The 25,347-nt window shown below is 37.3% G+C and overlaps 2 protein-coding genes across 3 annotated transcripts; one reads left to right on the top strand and one right to left on the bottom strand.

Annotated features, from left to right (window-relative positions):
* Positions 1 to 1,144: 1,144 nt before the first annotated feature.
* LOC306852694 (medium-chain acyl-CoA ligase ACSF2, mitochondrial-like) lies at positions 1,145 to 24,727 on the top strand. Of its 2 annotated transcripts, XM_079389746.1 has the most exons (17): positions 1,145 to 1,373; positions 2,409 to 2,531; positions 3,213 to 3,408; positions 4,686 to 4,814; positions 7,531 to 7,584; positions 8,540 to 8,658; positions 8,741 to 8,903; positions 9,675 to 9,770; positions 9,943 to 10,094; positions 10,405 to 10,496; positions 10,647 to 10,723; positions 21,335 to 21,442; positions 21,529 to 21,680; positions 21,777 to 21,918; positions 23,332 to 23,442; positions 23,818 to 23,886; positions 24,269 to 24,727. In XM_079389746.1, exons 2-17 carry the CDS (start codon positions 2,422 to 2,424, stop codon positions 24,317 to 24,319), a joined length of 1,821 nt encoding a protein of 606 aa, XP_079245872.1. In that variant the 5' UTR covers positions 1,145 to 1,373; positions 2,409 to 2,421; the 3' UTR covers positions 24,320 to 24,727. The 2 variants fall into 2 exon arrangements, with proteins under 2 accessions (XP_079245872.1, XP_079245871.1); XM_079389745.1 differs by lacking the exon at positions 1,145 to 1,373 and having other exon boundaries at positions 1,505 to 2,531; positions 24,269 to 24,722.
* Positions 11,841 to 18,142, bottom strand: LOC306852698 (chondroadherin-like). The gene is made up of 4 exons (XM_079389751.1): positions 16,435 to 18,142; positions 14,467 to 14,630; positions 13,916 to 14,061; positions 11,841 to 13,131 (listed from the first exon to the last, which is right to left on the bottom strand). Exons 1-3 carry the CDS (start codon positions 17,218 to 17,220, stop codon positions 13,920 to 13,922), a joined length of 1,092 nt encoding a protein of 363 aa, XP_079245877.1. The 5' UTR covers positions 17,221 to 18,142; the 3' UTR covers positions 11,841 to 13,131; positions 13,916 to 13,919.
* Positions 24,728 to 25,347: the final 620 nt, after the last annotated feature.

The following is a 25,347-nucleotide window of genomic DNA, read 5'->3' as shown; positions in this document are numbered from 1 at the left end:
TAGTAGATCCTGTCTACATAAAGACTTTCCACTCTGAATGCATGCTAGTGAGGACATTGAGTCTGAACAGATGATCACCTTATTGGGTTTTACTTCTTCCACCCATTGTAAAGCCAGAATTATTGCTAACATTTCTGCTGTAAAAATGGCCAAATGGTCTGTTGTCCTTTTTTTAATATTAACATTATACTTTAAAATGTGGACTGCAACCCCTGTTTTCCCAGTCTGATCTTTTGATGCGTCTGTGAAAATCTGAACTGTCATCATCATAATTTATGTCAATATATTGCTGAACTTTTTGATATATCCCTGATTTAATTATATTCTTAACTTCCAAATCTATGGGAGAATAAAACATCCATGGTGGGATTGTTGGTGTACTAACAGTTTTGCAACACGCAATGCTATCAATTTCCATATCCTTTGCCTGCCTATTCCCATGCCACCCAAAACTGCATGATGGGCGCCCATACTCCCAGCATTCTAATAACACCTGCTTTGTGGGGTGTGTTTCTTCATGACCTTGCAGATTTGTCCAGTAAGACATGGATAGTTTTAATCGCCTTAGGTCTAAAGGCATTTCTCCTACTTCTATTTGTAATGAAGGAATAGGTGTTGTCCTAAACGCACCACAGCATATTCGAAGTGCCTTGGCCTGTACTCTATCTAGTTCTTGCATTAAAGTTTTAGTTGTTGAACTATAAACTATGCTTCCATAATCAAAAACAGAACGAATCAATGCAGTATAAATCCTTTTCAGGGACATGACTGATGCTCCCCAGCTAAACCCTGCTAAACACTTTATTATATATTTATACCTTTTTTTGCACTTATCTATCATTTTCTGAATGTGTATTTTAAAATTTAGCTTAACGTCAAACCATACCCCCAAATATCTTATACTATCAACTTGCTTAAGATGCTGCCCATACAGTTTAAGATCTATAGTAGGGTTCGTTCTTTTTTTGGAAAAACACATAAATTGTGTCTTTTCAATAGATAGATGAAAGCCCCACTCATATGACCACTTTTCAACCTTAACAATTTCTGATTGCATTTTAACCTTCAGATTGTGAATATTCCTTCCTCTCACCCATAATGCCCCATCATCAGCATATAATGCTCTACCCATCCTCTGATCTATTCTATTAAAAATGTCATTAATCATTATATTAAAAAGCATTGGGCTACATGCTTCCTTGTGGAGTACCACTCTCTATTGGATATATACTTGAAAATTCCATCCCTACTCTTACCTCTATGGTTGAGGGCCAATATTCTTCCTCTTCTGCCTGTTAACCAGTCCGTTAGACTGCCATCTACCGGTAACCTACGGAGAAGCATTTACCTCATAGAAACACCTCCAAGTGCAGGTAAGCCGAAAATGTTATGGAGTACTTTCATATAAAAACAAAAAATAAATTTTATTGATAGCAGCGTCTCTGTTAGAGGTTAAGGTTGTGTCGCAAGTTTTCAAATAATCGTTTGTTGCTAGTGAATCATTCTTCTGAATCGGCTCATTGAGGCTCTGAATCGCTCGGAGCAGTCTTTCCCCGTAAAACTGAACATTTTAAAACACACGGTAGAAAATGGCATATTTAATAAATGTAAAGTACATCTGCGAATATTTTTATTGAAATCTATAAAAGTGACCGTTTGTAATATCTCAAAACGACAGGTTTTAATTTAGTAAAGCTAGCCTGTCTAGTTTAGAAGTATCTAACTTACAAGTTTGTGTAGTCTGTCGGGTTAAACTTGTTTATGTCTTCCGACATTCCTTTAAACCCGCTTCCCCTCCTTTATTCAGTGACCCGGCAGGGAGCTGAGATGTCAATCGAGAAAAGCTTGAAAACAACACTAAACGTTTCCCACTCGTATCTGTCATATGATTAATACAAATTATGCAATTATTAGTATTGCAAATCACTAAGATTCATGTAACAGAGCCATTTGACCGATTGCCAGCTGCACAGAACTGGCATGTGGTGTTAAATATTCGCTTAAGCGTGTGTATTAAACGTTCCCGTTTAATTGTGAGACGTTTAAAAGTGTTGATGACTGCATGACTGAACTACAGCTTCCTGGTGTGATAACGTTTGTTTTTACGTCCTCTACAGTTTCATATTCCGCTGCAGCCGCTTGTCTTGCAACTTGAGTTGTTTGTTGGCTCAACGATTAACTTTTGGGAACTTGTGGCACGCGCTTGTTAAAAAGTCAAGCATTCATGATTTACCATCATTAATTAATTAATAATTCAGGGTTGCTTATTTTAATGCTGTGAACATTTATCTTTCGTATGAGCGAGCCAGGTCGTGTTTGAGTACGTGTTTTGTTTGTTTGCAATAACACCGAGTTTCTGAATTAAAAAAACGAATAACGATTCTTCAGAGCTCACTTTTATTGTAAAGGTCAAAGTGAAAGATGCCTTCTAACATTCTTCTGACGAATCTACGAACGACTGCAAGCTTCTGCAAAACACTCAATTTTCTGCAGAGACCCTGGACTCCTTTCATAGCTTCTCAGCAGAGATGGTAAGAAAAAAAATGCATGCATCTTTTATGATTTATGTGGCTGTCAAACATTAGTCAAATTGCTTTTTATAGATTTGTTTTTGGAACTACGTGTTTTCACTCGAAAATAACTACTTCCCATGGTTTGCATGGCAGTTGTGTTCAGCAGAACAAAGACATTCATACAGGTTTGGAACTACTTGAGGGTGATGGCAGAATTTTCATTTTTGAGTGAACTATCCCTTTTACTTACTACTTTCAATGTGTATATGAGTTTATTTTATATGGCAGTGAACTATCCCTTTTACTTACTTCTTTCAATGTGTATATGAGTTTATTTTATATGGCAGTGAACTATCCCTTTTACTCACTTCTTTCAATGTGTATATGAGTTTATTTTATGTTGAGCATCAAAAAAAGACTATCTTCTTGGGTCTCTAAAGTGAGAAATACTGCAGCTGATATCCCTTCCTTCACCTTTTGTTATCATAAACATCGATGTCGTCATGATGTTTTTTCTTCTTCTGTATTCCCTTCAGTGTGAACTTCTCAAGACCCAAACCAAAACTACTTCCTTTATGAAACTGATGGTTGTTACAGAACTCACTTCAATACTTGCTTACAAAGATGAAAAAAACTGTACTTATTTTGAAATGTGTCTCGACATCTCTTAGGCACACTTTTTCCTCCTCTTTTTTTCAGTGCCATTCATGTGGATAGCCCACCCAGCATCCCAACCCTGACTACCAGTTATGTCCATGGCATCTCTTCCCATTCGCTGCTGTATAGTACTGTGGACCAGTGTCTTCAACGCACAGTGGAGCGCTACCCTGATCGTGAAGCTTTGGTTTTTATGCAAGATGGAATGCGCAAGACGTTTGCTCAGTTCTACCAAGACGTGAGTGATTTTGCATCTGGTTTTTCTACAGAGGACTGGTTAGAGAAGTGAATCCTGTAAGACTGAAGATACTAACCATAGAGCTTCCATTTTATACCCCTCGTGGGAGAAAGGAAAACCACATGTCAAAAGTGCACTATGTGGAATGAGAGATCTTGGCCAAATCCTAAAATAATTACAAAAAAAATGAAACATTCCTAAGCAGCCCTTTATTAATCAGACCTAAATAAGCTTTAACCACAGAGTCAATGTGAAATCCAGTACTGGCAGAAACATGGTGTTAAAATAGCAATACATACCCATTTTACTCTATTTGTTTGTGTAGAGGGTGTTCTGTTAAATATATGCATAAAGCAGAATAAAAACCAATTGATTAATCACTGACATAATTACCATGAAGTGGTCAAATATTATTTGTGGTTATTCATGACCTTTCTTAAACATTAAATTATTATTAAGGGAATTATTATTATATTGCAAACCTTAGTCTGAGTTTTCTTTTTTTTCTAAATTGACTGATCTACCTGGCAAAGATAAGTGCTTTATGTGTGGCTGCTCTCTGACATGATGCAGTAGGTTAAAGTGTATCATTATGACAAGAAGTTAAACATTTACAGATGAGCAATAATGTATCACAAAGCATGAAAGTTTAAAACAAGCCCGTGCCATTTGACACACATCTAATGTGGAATGTCTATTTTTTTGTAGTGCATTTATCAACTTTTTTGAGTCCACAAGAACATATTAGCATGTTACTTTACAGTACACCACAAAAGTGTTTTGTTTTGTTTAGTTTTTTTTTTATCAGAATGACTATTTAAATACTTGGCAACATCAAATTCCCATTCTAATCACATAATATCCAAATATTTTGTCCTAAAAAAAATCACGCTCCTTTATACAAGACAAAAATGTCTGTTTGTGAAAGACATTAATGTTTATTCATTCACAGATGCTTTTATCCAAATGAGGAACATTACAAGCATTTTGTTATGAGAGCCAATGATTCTTGCATAATACAATGCCAAGGGTCTGATATTATTGATTTTAAAAAGTGCAAATCTGCAAGATTGGGTTGACAGCCTATCGCGTCATGCGCCTTAGATAACCTGTGAACCTGATTCCGTGATTCTCTTTTTAAATTTGTGATGTATTATAATATTCAATGATGTATATATTCCTCATTTAATGAACATTTGCTGTATTGACTGAAAATCCACCTTACATTTGAATGTCTTCAGGGCCGGTGTAAAAATATGGAAGTATTTTGATTTCAGGTGGAACAGACTGCCGCAGGTCTGCTGGCTGTTGGACTGAAGAGGGGTGATCGCTTAGGGATGTGGGGACCGAACATCTATGAGTGGATACTTATGCAGTTTGCCACAGCTAAGGCAGGGATCATTTTGGTGAGTGTTTTTGACTGTCTTGAGTATTTGTGACCCTGGATCACAAAACCAGTCATAACTAATTAGCACAGGTATATTTGTAGCAATAGCCAAAAATACATAGAATAGGTCAAAATTATCAGTTTTTCTTTCATGCCAAAAGTATTAGGATATTAAGTAAAGATCATGTTCCATGAACATATATTTTGTAAATTTCCTACCATATACAGTTGCATGCGAAAGTTTGGGAAACCCTTGCAGAATCTGTGAAAATGTGAATAATTTTAACAAAATAAGAGAGATCATACAAAATGCATGTTATTTTTTTATTTAGTACTGTCCTGAGTAAGATATTTTCAATAAAAGATGTTTACATATAGTCCACAAGACAAAACAATTGCTGAAATTATTAAAATAACCCCATTCAAAAGTTTGGGAACCCTTGGTTCTTAATACTGTTTGTGGTTACCTGGATGATCTACGACTGTTTTTTTGTTTTGTGATGGTTGTTCATGAGTCCCTTTTTTGTTCTGAACAGTTAAACTGAGCACTGTTCTTCAGAAAAATCCTCCAGGTCCTGCAGATTCTTCAGTTTTCCAGCATCTTTTGCATATTTGAACCCTTTCCAGCAGTAACTGTATGATTTTGAGATCCACCTTTTCACACTGAGGATGATTGAGGGACTCAAACACAACAATTAAAAAAGGTTCAAACATTCACTGATGCTCCTGAAGGAAACACGATGCATTAAGAGCCAGGGGTGAAAACTTTTTGAATTTGAAGATCAAGGTAAATTACTTAATTTGTCTTCCAGGAAACATGCAAGCACCTTCTGTTGCTTCCGAAGGGCAGAACTAAATGGAAAAAAAAATATATTTCTACAAAATAAGAAAAGTTTGGACATCTTCATTCTGTTCAAAAGTTTTAACCCCTGGCTCTTAATGCATCGTGTTTCCTTCTGGAGCAGATTTTCAAATACATACAGGTCCTTCTCAAAAAATTAGCATATTGTGATGAAGTTAATTATTTTCTGTAATGTACTGATAAACATTAGACTTTAATATATTTTAGATTCATTACAACACAACTGAAGTAGTTCAAGCCTTTTATTGTTTTAATATTGATTTTGGCATACGGCTCATGAAAACCCAAAATTCCTATCTCAAAAAATTTGCATATTTCATCCGACCAATAAAAGAAAAGTGTTTTTAATACAAAAAAAAAAGTCAACCTTCAAATAATTATGTTCAGTTATGCACTCAATGGTCGGGAATCCTTTTGCAGAAATGACTGCTTCAATGCGGCGTGGCATGGAGGCAATCAGCCTGTGGCACTGCTGAGGTGTTATGGAGGCCCAGGATGCTTCGATAGCGGCCTTAAGCTCATCCAGAGTGTTGGGTCTTGCGTCTCTCAACTTTCTCTTCACAATATCCCACAGATTCTCTATGGGGTTCAGGTCAGGAGAGTTGGCAGGCCAATTGAGCACAGTAATACCATGGTCAGTAAACCATTTACCAGTGGTTTTGGCACTGTGAGCAGGTGCCAGGTCGTGCTGAAAAATGAAATCTTCATCTCCATAAAGCTTTTCAGCAGATGGAAGCATGAAGTGCTCCAAAATCTCCTGATAGCTAGCTGCATTGACCCTGCCCTTGATAAAACACAGTGGACCAGCACCAGCATCACTGACTGTGGGTACTTGACACTGGACTTCAGGCATTTTGGCATTTCCCTCTCCCCAGTCTTCCTCCAGACTCTGGCACCTTGATTTCCGAATGACATGCAAAATTTGCTTTCATCCGAAAAAAGTACTTTGGACCACTGAGCAACAGTCCAGTGCTGCTTCTCTGTAGCCCAGGTCAGGCGCTTCTGCCGCTGTTTCTGGTTCAAAAGTGGCTTGACCTGGGGAATGCGGCACCTGTAGCCCATTTCCTGCACACGCCTGTACACAGTGGCTCTGGATGTTTCTACTCCAGACTCAGTCCACTGCTTCCGCAGGTCCCCCAAGGTCTGGAATCGGTCCTTCTCCACAATCTTCCTCAGGGTCCGGTCACCTCTTCTCATTGTGCTGCGTTTTCTGCCACACTTTTTCCTTCCCACAGACTTCCCACTGAGGTGTCTTGATACAGCACTCTGGGAACAGCCTATTCGTTCAGAAATTTATTTCTGTGTCTTACCCTCTTGCTTGAGGGTGTCAATGATGGCCTTCTGGACAGCAGTCAGGTCGGCAGTCTTACCCATGATTGCGGTTTTGAGTAATGAACCAGGCTGGGAGTTTTTAAAAGCCTCAGGAATCTTTTGCAGGTGTTTAGAGTTAATTAGTTGATTCAGATGATTAGGTTAATAGCTCGTTTAGAGAACCTTTTCATGATATGCTCATTTTTTGAGATAGGAATTTTGGGTTTTCATGAGCTGTATGCCAAAATCATCAATATTAAAACAATAAAAGGCTTGAACTACTTCAGTTGTGTTGTAATGAATCTAAAATATATGAAAGTCTAATGTTTATCAGTACATTACAGAAAATAATGAACTTTATCACAATATGCTAATTATTTGAGAAGGACCTGTAGTTGTATCTCGGCCAAATATTTTCCTATCCTAACAAACCATACATCAATGGAAAGCTTTCAAATGATGCATAAATCTTTTCTGCAACCTTATGACTGGTTTTATGGTCCAGGGTTACATTTATCAACAGCTGGTCTCTAACCTGTTCAAGTTTATTGTGATTTTACAGGTTTCAGTGAACCCGGCTTATCAATTGCAAGAGGCAGAATTTGCTCTCAGAAAGGTAAGTTAATATTTATACATGCAGAAAAGAACAACAAACAGCTACATGTCCAAAACTACTGGACTGTTTGGGGTTTGTTTGCACTAAAACAGGGTTCGTTTTATATGAAAGCCTGTTTACTGTTAATTCGTAATGGTGAGATTTAAACTCACAGTTATGAGAATTACAAATGCAGTTGGGAGAGTAGTCGCAATTCTGAGAAATAAAGTGTGAGATATAAAGGCATGATTAGCCTGAAGCAGAAATAAGCTTTTATAGCTTTTAACTGTGCTAACAACCATTGTCACTCGTGTCAGATTGGATTGGATTGGATTGGATGCGACAAAGCGCCTGTTGCAAATCATTTGTCCTACGTTTTATGGCTTTAGTTTTTTACTCGCCCTCAAGCCATACAATCAGAGTTTACAAACAGAATACAAATATCCTGGCTCTTCCAAGCTTTCGAATCGATACATTTGTGTAAGAAAAATATCCATACTTAAAAGTTCATAAACCATAATCTCGAGCTTCCGCTATCTGTCACATGCACATTCATGAGAGAGTGGCGTTCCAGTGGAAGACGTAGGACGCAGGCATAGCGTAAGATCCTGTGAGAATATGCTATGCATGTTCGACAGTTAGCGAAAGTTAGAGATTACAGTTTATAATGGTGTAAATATGGATATTTTTCTTAAAAATATTGTGTCACTTTAGAAGGCTTTTATTAACCCACTGGAGCTGTGTAGAGTACTTTTTATGATGGGTGGATGCACTTTATTTTACTTAAAATAAAAAATTTTGACCACCATTCACTGACGTTATAAAGCTTGGAAGAGCCAGGATATTTTTGACTATAACTCTTGATTGCATTCGTCTGAAAGAAGAAAGTCATATACACCTAGGATGACTTAAAGGTAAGTAAATCATGGGATAGTTTAAAATTTTGGGTGAACTATGCCTTTAATGCTTCTTTTAGGTGCAGTGCAATGCAGTCGTTTGTCCAACCCAATTCAAGACTCAAAAGTACTGTGACATGTTAAGGCAGCTTTGTCCGGAGATGGAGACAGCCTCACCTGGAGGAATCAAGAGTTCAAGGTACAGGTGATGTAATAAAAGGAAGATGTACATAATCAATATTGAGGTGCAGAGGGTCTCTGAGTTGTTATTTTGTTTTCAGACTACCAGACCTACACACTGTGATCGTAACTGACAGTCAGCAACCAGGAGCTTTTCACTTGAAAGATGTGATGCAGGCAGGAAGCAGCCAACACCTACAACAACTACAAGACCTCCAGAAGAAACTCAGTTGTGATGATCCCATAAACATTCAGTTTACTTCGGTACTCTGCTTATTTTTAACTGCATATTTATATTTATATTAAAGCTGAAGTGTGTGATTTCCGCACCACTTGCATCATCAAATGGGATAGCAAAAATAAGGATTATTTTCAGTTTAGCTCAAACACTCACTCCTATGGAAGCCTATTATAAAAAAGCGAATCGTTTCTTTTCATTAGACTTTATTGGAATTGCGAGATATAAACTCAGAATTGTGAGAGATAAGCTTGCAATTCTGAGAAAAAAGGCAAAATTTATTGCATTTTGGAGTTTATATTTTGCAGTTCTGAGAATAAAAGTCTCAATTACCTTTTTCATATTTACCTTTTTCACTTTCTTACAATTCAGACTCCTAGAATTGCAAGTTTATATCTCCCAACTGCGAGAAAAAAATTATGAGAGGAAAGATTAAAAATTTGCAATTACGTTTTACATTTTTTTTTTTTTTTTTTTTTTTTTTACAAGGCAGAAACAAGCTCCTATATAGTCCCTATTCTACTGGTCAGTAAAAATGACAGTCCAGTTCTAAACTGGTTGGCCTGATGTTTCTGTGTTAGGTTGTTAGGGACTAACAGATCAATGTTGTAAACCACAGCATTTACAATTTTGAGAAATTAGCCAAGAAATGACCTACTTGGAGTAGTCTGCATAAAAAAAGTTTTTTTCTTAGCATGAAAATTACACACTTTAGCTTGAAACACAGCCTAGTGAACTGAATCAGTAAATGCTACACTATAAATAAATAATTTAGTTTTGGTCTTTATGATTTTAAGGGAACAACTGGAAAGCCCAAAGGAGCCACTCTGTCTCATCACAACATTGTGAATAATGCTTATTTCATCGGTATGCGCACAGGCTACAACTGGAAGGTGGGTAAATGTGATCAAAGGACAATGAAAATTCAGTGAAAGGGCTGTTTGTTGAACGCTTATAAAGCAAAAATACAGTTCAATATTTGGCATACAGATTTTGTATAAAATGTTTTTCCCTCCATAAAACTTTACAGCACATGCAGTATGTGTAATATTATTCTCCTTGCAGAAAAATGTGAGAGTCTGCTTGCCAGTGCCACTGTATCACTGTTTTGGCTCGGTGGGTGGTGGTATAGTCTTGGCTGTGCATGGCACCACAGTGGTTTTCCCATCCACCGGGTATGACGGACACGCCAACCTGGTGGCGATAGAGAAAGAGAAGTATGTGGTTATTCATGTAAAGTTTTTTTTATACTTCAAAACAAGAATTGATGTATTGTGAAAGGGTTGCACATCTGTCCTTAGGATAGAAGATAATGCTAAATCCTTCAAAGGTACTTTGGTGCCGCTTACCTCAGCCATAGTGAATTTAAGTTGTTGTAAATAAAAGACACAGGGACATATAAAGAGGACAGTCATGTTGAACTTAGGTAAGGATGAAAGGTCATGTAGTGTACATCATGCAAAACTGGAAAAACATCTGAGCTGTATTTATTTAATGCACTTGGCACAAAATTCACTGTTTACCCAGGTGTACGTTTGTGTACGGCACCCCAACTATGTGGATTGACATGCTTAGTCAGCCTGACCTGGCCAAGATTGATTTGTCATCAGTTGAGGGTGGTAAGTCAGTCAAAACCTTTGTAACATCTATTGCTTAATGGAACTTCTGTTAGATTACATTAATATTATCATGCTTTTCTGAGCTATCAAAGAGTACATCCTGCACTTTCACCGGTATTCTGCTAAGATCCTTTGTTTTGTGTCTATCAGGTATTGTTGCTGGGTCTCCTTGTCCACCTGAGGTCATCCGTAAGGTCATCAATGTCATGGGTGTTAAGGAAATACTGGTAAGTAGTTACTCATATTAAAAAGGGATTTGTTTAAACACAGTACACATCCTTTGTTATGAATCAAGCTGATTATAATTTTGTGTATACTTCATGCCATATCACTAGAGGGAGACAGAGAATTAATATAAAAGTTACTCACAGCCCAGCTCACCTGGTCTAAGCTTTTATTTTAGTATTGTCCTTTTCTATTCTAAGAAAATATATGTGCCTAATTTTGATTCGCTAGCCATTCTCACATTAAATATTCCCCTTATATTTGGATGAAAATGGCTTGGTATTTGTTAAACATACATAACTGTTCAAAAGTTTGGGGTAGGTTTGACTTTGAAAGAAGTCCCATGCTCTCCAAGGCTGCTTTCATTTAATCGGATATAAAATAAAAAATGTAATTATGTAAGTAAAATGTAATTTATTCCTGTGATGGTAAAGCTGAATTTTCAGCAGCCATTACACCAGTCTTAATTGTTACATGATCCTTCAGAAATCATTCTAATATGCTGATTATTACTTATTATTATCAATGTCGAAAACAGGTGTGCTGCTTAATATTTTTGTGGATATTATGATACATTCCATGATGCAGGATTCTTTAATGAATAAAAAGTTCAAAACAGAGCGTTCAGAACAGCATGGAATGGAATTTTTAGAAACAATATAGAACTGTAGTGTCACTTTTTAGTAATTTAATGCATCCTTGCATTGGATAAATTAAGTTCTTAAAAAAATATTTTTGACTCCAAGCTTATGAATGGTATTGTATGAATAACTGTTAAAGTGATAGTTCAGCAGAATTAAAATGTAGGTGTCATTTATTCAATCTCATGTTCCAAGCTGCTGTCCTCCATAAAATGAAGCTATACAGTTTGAAAAAGAACCATACGAGTAGTCCATATTATTTGCACTCTAACTAAAGTCTTCTAAAGCCATAATAGCTTTGTGTGAGGAGAAAACTGAAATTTAGGAAGAAAAATACAGCTATTCCCTAAAAAAGAGAGCATTTTGGACATTTTTAACTCATTTGATTGTCATACAGGTTTTGACGATGAGTAAATGATGACAGAATTTACATTTTTGGGTGAACTATAGCTTTAAGAACCAGGTATGGAGAAGGTAGCAGAATCTGAAGAAGTATTTATTAGTACTATTGTTTTTCAAAGAATATATTGCACAGTTTTAGTGCACCCAGTTTTCATTCTCTTAAGAAACCATTACTATAGTGGTGCTTTATGTCTTTTATTGAGTATGAGTACATCACAGTAACAAATTGATAACATTAGACTGGAGAACCTCCATTTGTCTCAATTTTTTCAGTTTACCTGCTCTTCGTAAATCCTCTTCTTCTGGCACCACCATCACTTGTGTCATTTCTTGATTTTGATTGGTCAGGCGCAGCATTCTTATTGGCTAATCCTTATATCTGGCAACCAGTCCTGATCATCCTGTCTGGATTAATTGTGTGATAATGCCTAGCTGTGTTATTCCTTACATAGTCGTTACACCGTCTCATTTACCATTTTCATGGCTATAACAAGTCCATGTTTTCCTGGCCTGTGTTGCGTTTGACTTTGGTCAGAGATGTAAAGGAGGTCAGGTCATGTCACATCTTGAATGCTTTAGCCACAGTCAAGGTTTGTTATGTTTGCAAAGCCTCGTAAATTCCTAGCAGGACGTTGTGAGATGTTTAAAGCTAAGGATGAACTCAAAATATTGAAAGAGAATCCTCATGAAGAGCTCTGTTGTGAATTTAACTCTTTGCTTATATAATTTTAAGTGCTTCTAACCCTCATATTTGGAGTATACTGTGAAGACCATAAAATTAGAATCAGTAGAATAGACAAGATTCATTTTACAGTGACCATTTGGTTTGATTTACTCGAAAAGGTTTAAAAAAATATGCTGAAGAGAGAAAAAAATACAACCTTGAGGAATTACCTATGAACATTTATACTTCAATAAGGTAATTCTGAGTCTCTAAGTAAATGCTAATCAATGCAAATCTGTTCTACCAATTCTCATTTTATGGAGAAGAGCACTCCTGTTAGTACTCCTGATTTTTACTATGGCGTAGGTTCTAGTCCTAGTTCTTCTAGTTCTTGTGTGAGTTAGCATATACATTACCATAATAGTGAACACTGAGAGTTTGATCCGTATTTCCTTTGAGGTGTACATGTTTGTGAAATCTCTCTTTGCAAACTCACACAGTTGCTCCTTCGGGGTTTTTGTCAATGTCTGTGAACACATATTTATGCTATTCATGTTAATTAGTATGAATTGAGCGCATCTATATGTCACACAAAAAATGAGTGAAAGAGGAAATGAACAGTCCCAATGTAGCAGTCTGCATTGCTTTTCTTTTCTGCACATTGAAGTCCTGACACCTGGACAGGCCTCTTCTCCCTGTCCTCCTGCGGGAACATACACATAAGATCGCCAAGCTCAGTTTTGGACATCTGATGGTCTGCACATATTGTAGTGCCAAAGCCAAAATGGAAACGCACAAACAAACCTCACAGGACAAAGAGACCAGGAGGAATATGAAGGATAAGTTGGAAAAACATAGCAGACAGTATTTTACCACAAGGCAGTGGCCCAAACCCATATCCTGACCACAATTATAGTATTACCATTCACTCTTTCATGTTGGAGAGAGGTAAAAACACTCAGTTTGCACTCATGTTTTAGAACAGTGGTTTTTCAACCTTCTGGACTCTCCCTTGTCCAAGACAATATTCAAAGGCCCTTCTATACAAGCTGAAGCTGACGTGCCTCTGCTACTATTACTATTGTTGCAAAAAATATGATGTCAGTTGAATGTTAAACATCTTTATTTTAAGTGATTTTTTTTAAAGATTAAGATTGTTAATATAGATAAATTGAAATACTTTTATTCCTTACTTGGAAGTAATGGCCTTCCTGTAGCTCAAACAATAGTGCATGACACTAATAAAGCCAAGATTATGTGTTTGATTTACAGAGAAGCCAAGAACTGATAAAATGTGTTCCTTGAGTGCAATTTAAGCTGCATTGGATAAGCCAAATGTTATCTCGGCACTGGCCCCCTGTTATGAACCACTTTACTAGAGGACATTAAGGTAGCCTTTTATATTTAATGTCATTTGTAATGTTTTCACCTTTTGGCTAGTATTTAGGTTCTAAATTTGTGAGAGTGGAATTAACAGGGCTGCTTACCATCTCAAAGCCGTGCTCCCTTCCTGGCCCTCTTTGTCTTTGCCTTGCAGCGACTGAAAGCAGTGCTGTCTCTTATTTTCTTTCCTTTCTGGCTTCCAGGAGAGGCGCAAACTGCATCAGGGCGATGGCGACTAGTGTCCATCCATCTGTACAAGCAAATCCAAGCATTTATAATTACTGTCGGCTATTTGCAACTTATTTTACTTAAATAATTGCACTTATTTCAGAGTAAAACTAGATATTCAACATTTTTTTTGTCCAGAATGGATTGGATGGTAAAAAGTGGGCATTACATAGCAGAATTAATGCAAATTTTCTACATTGACTAAATAGCTATTTGGCTATTGGTTAATATTTTAAATTAGCTCTCACAGCCTTAGTGGCGTCAGCATGTTCAAATTATTCTCGATAATATCATGCATTAAGTAAACAGGTTAGATTTTGATTTTGTGTTGACTTGAATGGAGCCATGAAGTAAATATGAAAGGCATCATTTCATTTGAAAGCTTAAATACAGTTATGTTTTTAAGTGATCTTTTGTTGTCTCTTACTTTCTGAGGTTTGCTAACTGGCAGGTGCAGCTCCAGGGGTTGTTAAATAGAGTGATGTTCTGGAGGGTGTTGAACTCAAGGCTGCTCGGCAGTGATTTTAGCTTGTTGTTCTCAAGATGCAGAGATTTGAGAGCCGTCACTCCCTCAAAGGCAGCACTGGAAAACTTGACAGGTAGAAAGGGCAGATATACCTTTGTTTACCATATATGCAGTTGATAACACGTTATAACTCACTGCTTTGTAGAATATCCATACAGTTAGCATTCAAAGTCATGCTTAATATCTAAAGGAAACTTGTGGATGCTGAAATGAGGGCTTTTTTTCCACATGAAAGGCCTCTCTCATGCTATCCTATGTACCAGGGCTTATGTAAACCTGTCCGCATTTTCCTTCCAGCCCTCCATCAAACTTCATAAGTGTATGCAAGTCTGCTAAAAACTTCACCCAGGTGTTAGATGTACTGGTCTGCATGGTGTCTGCTTTATAGGTTGAGGGGCTTTGAAAGTTTACACACACAGTGTGTGTGGGTGTGTTATGTAAGCGTAGAAAAGATGCACTTATTGAAGGGACGTTTTGGAAATTTCCACCCAGAAGGCAAGAGACGTGGAGAGTTTGGTAATTTGAGGCGATGCAGGATGGATCAATTCCAGTATGGAAGGGTTGTTTTCACTTTTTCTGTCTGTCCACTCCTCCATCGACATGCTCATCTGCCAGAAATGCTTGAATTGGGTTGAATTGTCCATTCAGGTGAGGCAACTACAGCCTAAAATACTTCTCTTCATGGGCCACGGAACACCCTGTCACTATTTACCCGTCTGCTAACCCTTGCTGACCTGTTTACATGGTGCACCAAGTGAGAGGAAAAAACTTGGGTCTCAAAATAAAATTTTTCAAGCAAATAGACCCTAAAAATATCCACACGTGAGGGGAGAGTGGTTATTTTTTCCCCTTTGCTATAATACAAAAAACATTGACCAACTGCATGGCGCCGATGCTTGTTGATCTGTTTTTACATAGGCTTGTGCATATAGAAATCATTTGAAATAAATATCGTATATTATTTGTAAAAATTTGTATTTCTTATATAAAATACAGCTTTATAAATATTCTGAAAAGTATATATACATAGCTATGTAACTAATATATATATATATATATATATATATATATATATATATATATATATATATATATATATATATATATATATATATATATATATTTATTTATTTAGCATAAATGGCTGCCCACTGCTCCGGGTGTGTGTTCACGGTGTGTGTGTGTTCACTGCTGTGTGTGTGCACGTTGGATGGGTTAAATGCAGAGCACGAATTCCGAGTATGGGTCACCATACTTGGCTGAATGTCACTTCACTTCACGTCATATAACTATGGTGAGTGTATAATAACATTTAAAATGTACTTTACATTTGCATTACATAGTTATACTTTGACTTTTTGACTTGCACTGTATCAGTCCATGTGGAGAGTCTGTTGAAGTCAGATCAAAGACAATGAAAAGATAAATGTATCTCTTAAACACTTTCTTTAACCATATAGTGTTCCAGAGGGAAATATCCTGCTGGAGTAGCACATATGCATCCTGACATAAAGCACATGTGACCTTTTTAAGGCCTGAAAGTATGATGGGAATGCATCAGGAGGATCTTATTGAAAGAAAACAGGTGAAAGTCTCCAGCACAGGTCTGATTTAGACCTGTAGTCTTTTAGACTACATTTTACTCCGATGGGGTTGCAGTTTGTTAGCTTGACCAGCTCTGATGGGATGTAAAGTTTGTTTGCCAATGCTAAGCTTCCCGAAAACCAAACACAAACATGCATTTATTTAGCCTCAACTTTAGAGACCAGCGTTATGGGGAAACCATTAATTTTGTTCTCTGTCAGCATCTTGATTCTCATGTTTTATTCTACATTTTAAGTGTTTACTCCTGCAATTTCATGGACTTACCTTCTCTAGGCTCATGTCATTTAGATGGAGCTTCTCTATATAACGGCCAAAGCTCCGGAAAGCATGGTCAGGCACAAGGTTGAGAGGGTTTTTGGACAAGTTGAGTTCCTCCACCACACGCAGCTTGCTCATAGCCAGGAGAGGGTAGGTAGACAGCTTGTTACGGTCCAGAGTTAGAATGGCCAGGTTCTCCACTTCATCAAAAGAACCAGACTGAATGGAGCTCAACTCATTGCCACTCATATAAAGCCATCGGAGATCGCTAGCACCTGTGAAAGTACCAGGCTGCAGCTCTCGAAGCTTGTTGTTGTCGAGCTGCAGGATAAACAGGTTGATCATAGGAGACAAAATGCCCTTCGGAAGGATCGTAATTTGGTTACCGTCCAAGTAGAGATAGGTGAGTTCGGTCAGGTCGTCAAAAGCGCCTGGTTTGATGGTGCTGATCTCATTGTTAGACAAGTAGAGGTAGATGAGCTTCTTCAGTCCTTTGAAAGCCTGGCTAGAGAGCTCTCGGATCTGACAGTGCTGCAGGTGCAGGGAAATGAGCCCCTTCATCTCACTGAATCCCCCAGTTGGGAGATTTCCCAGGTTGTTGCGTTGCAGGTTTAGAAGACGAGTGACCTCAGATATGCGGGGGATCTTCTTCAGCCCGACATTGTCACAGATAACATGTTGCAGGTCCCCATGGCAGTGGCACTGGCTTGGGCACTGAGTTGGTGCACCAAAAACAAAGGGGACGCAAACCTGTAGACACACAGGCACCAGTAGGAAGCTGAAACTGTACATGATGATGCTATGATGGTCAGTCCGCTGCTTTATGCTGTCTGACTGTTGGTCTTCTTTCGCCTTTACTCCAGCAGGAACATATAGAGACAGCAAAAGTGGTCCACACAACCTCAGAGTAAAGAGGGGAAGTGTGTGACAGTGCAGAGAGAGAGGGCTAGAGGTGAGCTCGAGAGGGAGAGAGAGAAGGGGTGTGTGAGTCAGAGGAAAGGAGGGAAGAAAGCTGAGTGTTTATAAGAGTTGTGCTCTGAACGTTACATAGCCACTGCTGAATCTGCAAGATATTTGTTATAAATAAGCTTCTTTCTTTCTTTCTTTCTTTAAGTATTAAAATAAATTTTAAATATTTATTTATTGCTGCTTATAATACAGCCATTGCAGAAGCGGCAAGATATTTGTTAAAAATGTATTTATCTAATTAGCGCTTAATATATTTATTGAAATAAATGAAAATGTTTTATTTATTTATTTAGAAGCTGCAAGATATGTATTACTTTACTTTACTTTTACTAATTTAGCAGACGCTTTTATCCAAAGCGACTTACAAATAAGAAAAAGTAACTAAAACTAAAAGTCAAAACTCTGTAAATAATATATACACACATTTAAGAAAATAAAGAAATTAAATAAAATTGACAAATGCATACAACAACATTTCAATACTAAACATTTAAATGAAAATGCAGAAAAATCTAGCAGATTCTGCAAGATATTAAAATAAATTAAACATATTTATTTATTTAAATAGTGCTTAAATGTTTTGATGTTGTGTGTGAGTCCCTGTTTTGTCCTGGTAAGTGAAATTGTCCACTTGTCTTGACAAAAATCCTCCAGGATTGAGGTCAAGGTTCATTGTTTTTCCAGTATGCTCTACACATTCCAGTTCTTCCCAGAGTAGCTTTGCAAATTAAGGGCCTCATACATATTTACCAAAAAAAAAAAAAACTGCAAACACATTGATTCATAAAGAACACGTAAAAGTATCATAAAGTTTGTTCATCTGACTCATAGTCAGACTTCTCAAGCCATAAGGTAAATTTCTCACAATTTAAGTCATTATTCACTAATAATATTCACTAATAATGAGGTTAAGGTGAGACTGTGTGTCATGCCAGACATTTCCATTGTTTTTAGTCAGCAGAAGGAGGGAAAGGAGCCACTCCCGTGTGGCGGGCCGTTTTATAACACATAATCACGGCCAGATGTTTGGCTGGTATCACATCACAACCATGGAAATGGAGGTTTTTCTTTTGTCTGCAGTGGAGCGTTTCATGGAGTGGAGAGGCACATTCTTCTGCATAAATGTCTCCTTTCATTTCAGCAATGTACGGTAATCAATATAAAAAAAAATAAAAATTAAGTGCTCTGTGGAACCATCTAGTATTTTTTTGTTCCACATGCTTCAACAAACTTTTTCACAGTGGCACCGAGGTTGGATTATGTGTAACAAATGTTTTATCCTTGTTCCTCTTTGGTTCAAAGACCTGATCTGATCTGTTTATGAGCGCCTCAGCTTCTCTAAGGTTAGGCGGAATCTAGTGTTTGCTTAACAAATTTAACATTTTATCGGCAAAGTGTAATTCTTGGTTCCACATTCACACTAGATTGTGCATATACTGCCCAGCAAGTAGCTAGTGTTTAGCTATTAGTAGCATTATCTAGATATTTTAGTGAGCAATGTTTTAAGCGCCTCTATTATGGATTTTTGAAAATGACCTTTCATGCAGTGTGTAACACAGCTCTAAGTGAATGAAAACATCCTGCAAAGTTTTTAATCTGAAAGTTCACCGTGTATAAAGTTATTGTCCCTCAAAAGAAAGAGTCGACTCTGAATCATTGAAACAAGTCATTTTTAAAAGCAATCCCAAGACCTTTCAAGTTGATGTCAACACGAAACATTAGCATATGCGCAGACCTGGGAAAATGAGATTTTAGGGTTGGTCTGAATGAAAGTGCAGCTTTGGGAGCGTTAAAAATAGTTTTTTCCCCTGGTAACGGCTGTACACACAGCAGCACTGGGCTCCAGCTGTCTCTGGGCTCACAAACACTGCTTTAAACGAAATCAATCACCGCAGATTAGCGTCACGCAAAGTAGGGGTTTGGAAAAATGAATCGTTGAGCAAATAAGGTAAAAATAAATGCATATTATAAGACAATAAAAGTGTTTTTTTCGACCTTGCATGCATGTCAATCTGTTGTTGGGGACTCCCAAAACTAAAATAGGAACCTTTCATAACCCATAATAGGGGCACTTTAACACTGAAATCCCAAGATGATGCATACAGTTTTTTTTTATTTGCTTATTGAGTTTAAAAGCTCATGACTCACTTAAAATCACTTAAAATGTTCCACACATACATTATAAATGTCTGGCACATCACACGGTCTCACCTCAACAGCTGGCAGCACTCATAATTCAGTTTGGTAAACACTAATTCACATCCTGTGCCATGATGAGGTTATGGCTACGTTCACACTATCAGTTTTTGGGATTGACAACCACATTTTCTTTCCAGGTGTGAGTCTCGAAATGTCCCGTTCACACAGCAGCTTACAGTTGTGTTTAGAATTCGGTCTGTATGAACATGCAACGGGAGTCAAGCCCGTATTCTTTACCAGTAACCATAGCGACAGTGACCAAAGTAAAATCAAAGATGGCGACGTCCATAAAGTCTTATCACTTTCTGACACGACAAGAGTCCAATCAAGCCGGAGCATTTGAATCACGTGGACGCGCGCAGAACACAAAATTTACGGGAGCACCTCTGGTGGAAAACTGATGGGATCTAAAAAAATTCAGATGACAAGCAGCTCATTTCTCCATCACTAAGTTACCGAAAACACGAAACGCATGATAGACGCGCATTTGTGGCAGAGCGGTTCTCTCTTGCGCTGTATGACGTGACAGACAACTAGTTGTCCAGTTCTGTTCCGTTCACACAGCGCGTGTGTTCCGAGAATGCGGTTGTGAGTCCTGAAAATCTACCGGTGTGAGTTCGGTTACAGAATGCGGTTGTCACACTTGTAAATAACTGTACTGTGTGTGAACGTAACCGTATTAAGGACTCAAATACGGGATTGACAACTGTATTCTGCTGCTGTGTGAACGTGGCCTTAAAGACACTACTGAATTGTTTCCAGTGCACATTATCTATTTAGTTTTTTGGAAGATTTGTTTTAGCCTGAAGCGGTACTGTAAAGCGATAGAACAACAGCTGGTGTGCCAGTCCTCAGGTGCGCTCCACATACCTCACCTGCCTCCCAGGCCTGGCCCATTCAGCTGTCTGCTTGCCATTAGGCTAGTTTGTATAAAATTGTTAGCAAAAGGCCACATTCGGCTGTGCAAAAAGAGTAATATAAGCACACTGACTGAAATTTGATGACACAGAGGTTAGTTCCACAAACTGTAACATATACAGTGGAATCCAAAATCTAGGGTTTAAAATAGTAATATTATTAAAAACCAAAAAAAGTCAAATGAAGACATGTTATGATCAGATTGGATTTTTTTTTAATATATACATTTATTTTTACTTGATTTGTTTTATATTAGTTTCAGTTCAGTATCATTGTGTTATAAATTATGATAATACAATCAGTTTAAATAAAAAAAAAAATGTAATGTAATTTATTCATGTAAAATTTTAGAAATGCTAAACAGAAGTATTATTTTTATCAGAAATGTTTTATATAAATTATCAGTTCAATAGCCTTTATTTTAAATATAAATAAATTTAACAGAATATAAAATAAGAAATTAATAAAATGCAGTAATAAAATAATACATGATTTAAAAGATTTATGTATATAAAATGTAAAAAAAAATATTACACTTTAAATAATAAATTGAAGCATTTTCATTAGTGTTATCAGAAATATATTAAATTATCAATTCAACACTTTTATTATGAATATTTTAATAATTATCACAATTTAGTAAAACATAACTAATAAAGTAATACATTATTTAAAAAAATATATATTTAAGGATATAAAATTAAATTACGTTTTACAAATGCTAAATTGAAGCGTTTTCATTAGTTTTATTTTTACCCCAGTGTAGGTTCTAGACAGTCTCACAAAATGTGTATTTGTGCTTCGCTCTCTTTTGGAACAGATTGGGTACGGCACAACCGAAAACAGCCCTGTGACATTCTGCGGCTTTCCGATTGACAGTGTGGAGCGAAAGACAGAGACTGCTGGATGTATTTGCCCCCACACTGAGGTTCATTTACACACAATACTATAAATGTGTCCTGCATGCATATTTAGAATTTGTTTTAGCACACTGATTGGTTGTTTCTCCATTAGGCAAAAGTAGTGAACCCTACTACAGGAGAGATCGTGCCTCTGGGTGCTCAGGGGGAGCTGATGGTCAGGGGATACTGCGTGATGCTGGAATACTGGAAAGAGGATGAAAAGACCCAGGAGTGCATCACAAAAGACCGCTGGTACAAGACTGGGTAAGTGCATGTTGCATTTTTACTAGATATAAACATTATTCAGTATTTATTCCAAACAGTCCTCAATGACTCAATCTGTTTTGTGATCCGATACAGTGACATTGCCAGTATAGACGGGTACGGGTACTGCAAAATAGAAGGACGCATAAAGGACTTGATCATCCGTGGAGGAGAAAACATCTACCCTGCTGAAATCGAACAGTTTCTGCACACACACCCGAAAATTCAGGAAGCACAGGTCAATAATCTTAAGCAGAGACATTTGTTTGATAATTGATCACTTGATAATTCCCAATTCCCCATCAACTATCTACACTCATAGGCCACTTTATTAGGTACACCTGTTCAATTGCTTTGTAACACAAATTGCTAATCAGCCAATCACATGGCAGCAACTCGATGCATTTAGGCATCTAGATGTTGTGAAGACGACTTACTGAAGTTCAAACCGAGCATCAGAATGGGGAAGAAAGGGGATTTAAGTGACTTTGAACGTGGAATGGTTGTTGGTGCCATACGGGCTGGTTTGAGTATTTAAAAAACTGCTGATCTACTGGGATTTTCACGCACAACCATCTCTAGGGTTTACAGAGAATGGTCCGAAAAAGAGAAAATATCTAGTGAGCGGCAGTTGTGTGGACAAAAATGCCTTGTTGATGTCAGAGGTCAGAGGAGAATGGGCAGACTGGTTAGAGATGATAGAAAGGCAACAGTAACTCGTTAAATAACCACTCGTTACAACCAAGGTATGCAGAATACCATCTCTGAACGCACAACACGTCAAACCCTGAAGCAGATGGGCTACAGCAGCAGAAGACCACACCGGGTGCCGCTCCTGTCAGCTAAGAACAGGAAACGGAGGCTGCAATTCGCACAGGCTCACCAAAATTGGGCAATAGAAGATTGGAAAAACGTTGCCTGGTCTGATGAGTCTCGATTTCTGCTGGGACATTCAGATGGTAGGGTCAGAATTTGGCGCAAAGAACATGAAAGCATGGATCCATCCTGCCTTGTCTCAGTGGTTCATGCTGGTGGTGGTGGTGTAATGGTGTGGGGGATATTTTCTTGGCACACTTTGGGCCCCTTAGTTCCAATTGAGCATCGTTTAAACACCACAGCCTACCTGAGTATTGTTGCTGACTATGTCCATCCCTTTATGACTACAGTGTACCCATCTTCTGATGGCTACTTCCAGCAGGATAATGCACCATGTCACAAAGCTCAAATCATCTCAGACTGGTCTCTTGAACATGACGATGAGTTCACTTTACTCAAGTGGCCTCCACAGTCACCAGATCTCAATCCAATAGAGCACCTTTGGGATGTGGTGGAACGGGAGATTCGCATCATGGATGTGCAGCCGACAAATCTGCAGCAACTGCGTGATGCTATCATGTCAATATGGACCAAAATTAGAGAAATTAATACTTGTTTTCTGGAAAATGTAAAATGAGGTTAAAAAAAATGAGAAGAAAAAACATTTTAATCATGAAGTCAATTCTGATGAAATATGTCATTTTGCTTCACAAGTAATTGTTTCTTGATTTAAGAGTGTTTAGGTATTTGTACTGGAAATCGACAAATCTGGAGGAAGAGAATTCTTTTTTTAGCTTTGTAGAAAAGCATGTTCTATCTGTGTTTTCCCATACAGGTGGTTGGAGTGAAGGATGAGAGAATGGGGGAGGAAGTTTGTGCTTGTATTAGACTCAAGACTGGTCAAGAATGCACTGCAGAAGACATCAAGGCCTACTGCAATGGAAAGGTCAGAATATCTGCAGTTTATGCATCCAGGGATACTATAGTAAACTAAAACCAAAACCATAAAATAACATTTTCCTTACTACAGATAAAAACTTTTATTAAGTTTAACTTGGTGTACTAAAATAACTAAAACTATAATAAAATTAATTCTAAAATCCTAAATAGTAATAATAAATAATAATAATAATACAAATGACAAAACCATAACAAAATGATTCTCAAATTAAAATGAAAACAGAAAATATAAAACTAATTAAAAAAATTAATAAAAGCTATAATAATATCTCAAATACAGTTAAATAACAATGGTGTCATTGGTTCACCAGCACATGTATGCAACTGCCACTTAAATAAATACTACTTTTGTTTTTCGCAGATTGCCCATTACAAGGTGCCTCGCTATGTAACGTTTGTTCAGGGATATCCTCTGACTGTCACAGGCAAGGTACGTGATATGAGACGATATGAAAGTCGCTGTTACAGTAGTAATGAAATAATAATAATAATAAACAATTCCAATGATTCATTTAGTCCAGAGAAAGTCATGTTCTGTGAGCATTTGTCTTTACTTTGTCACCGCTCCTCTGCATCTCTGTGGGTACATCATGTTAAATATGAAGAAAATGTTAAAGTGGTGTTTTCTTGGGTGGATTCACATTAGTCTCTAGACAGAAGAAATTCAAGCAATTTCCCCGTCTGCATGAAACCCACTGAAGTGGTTTCAGACATTCGAGGGCTACTGTGACACCTTTGCTTTTAAAGGCTTGTGGTGTGCTGTCGACAGATTGAACCCTTTAATAGCTGCCACTTTTCTTCATCTCTCTCAGATCCAGAAGCACAAACTGCGCGAACAGGCAGAAAAACTGCTTGGACTGTGATTGCAAAAGCACCTGTGGTATTTAAAAAAAAATTTTAACTGTTACAAGCAGGACATCAACCTCAGGACATTATGATTTACTCAAATATATTGAGATTTCATAGTTTTACAAGCCATGTTTCTAATTAAACGATATGTTATGTTTTATACATTGATGATAATGCCCTGTTATGTTACCATCCTGTTTCTAAAAAGCTACCAGTGATATTTCTACATGTATCTTTTCTTAATTATTATCTTCATTTTGTTATTAATTGTATTTGAAACCAAGTAATTCTGAATCTTATGAACCAATTATAATCATAAGAAACTGGTATCCAAAATATGCATGGTTCCAAACAGTTTGTTAGATGTTTAAATGTTTACTAAAATGTTCCTATGAATTATATTATTTGTGAAAAATGACAAGAAAACAAAGTGTTCTCTTTTTTTTCTTTTGAGTAATGTGCACATCTGGTCCATATTTAATCTGAAGTACATATGTTCTACATTTTAGATTGCTAAAATATAAAAAAAATAGGGTATTTAAGGCACAATTGTAGTCTTTTTGTTGGCGTTGAGGTAGTTGCCCTCATTGTGATCTCAGGTGGGCCGTGTCGGTGTTCATTTAGGCCTCGGTGCTTTCCTGCTTGGCTTGTGATGTGAACATTTTGATGCTGGTATTGAGACCGTATGGAAAGAGGAGAGAGGTCGTCTCTCAGCATTCTAATGGGTCTGCTGGAAACTAATGGCTACTCTGGTTTTCACTAACACATAGTTTTGTGAGGATCGTTTAGGGTGAGACTTTAAAACCAAAGTGCTGGACAAAACCCCAGACATTCTTTTAGAATTTCCTAGCAGCTAATAATGGAATCTGTCATTCACTGCATGCTTCTCAAGGCCATTATGGGATGCATTCACTTGCCTGTGTAAGATATTTCATAAAATTAACAATGATTTATGGCATCATTGCTTCCAGTAAATGGATCACCTAATTTGCAATATAGCATGAGCGAAAGTCTTAAAAAGGAGCTAAAATATGTTAAGAGT

This window comes from Barbus barbus, assembly GCF_936440315.1.
Source record: "Barbus barbus genome assembly, chromosome: 32".
NCBI classification, from domain to species: domain Eukaryota; kingdom Metazoa; phylum Chordata; class Actinopteri; order Cypriniformes; family Cyprinidae; genus Barbus; species Barbus barbus.
This window is presented reverse-complemented; position numbering and strand designations above follow the sequence as displayed.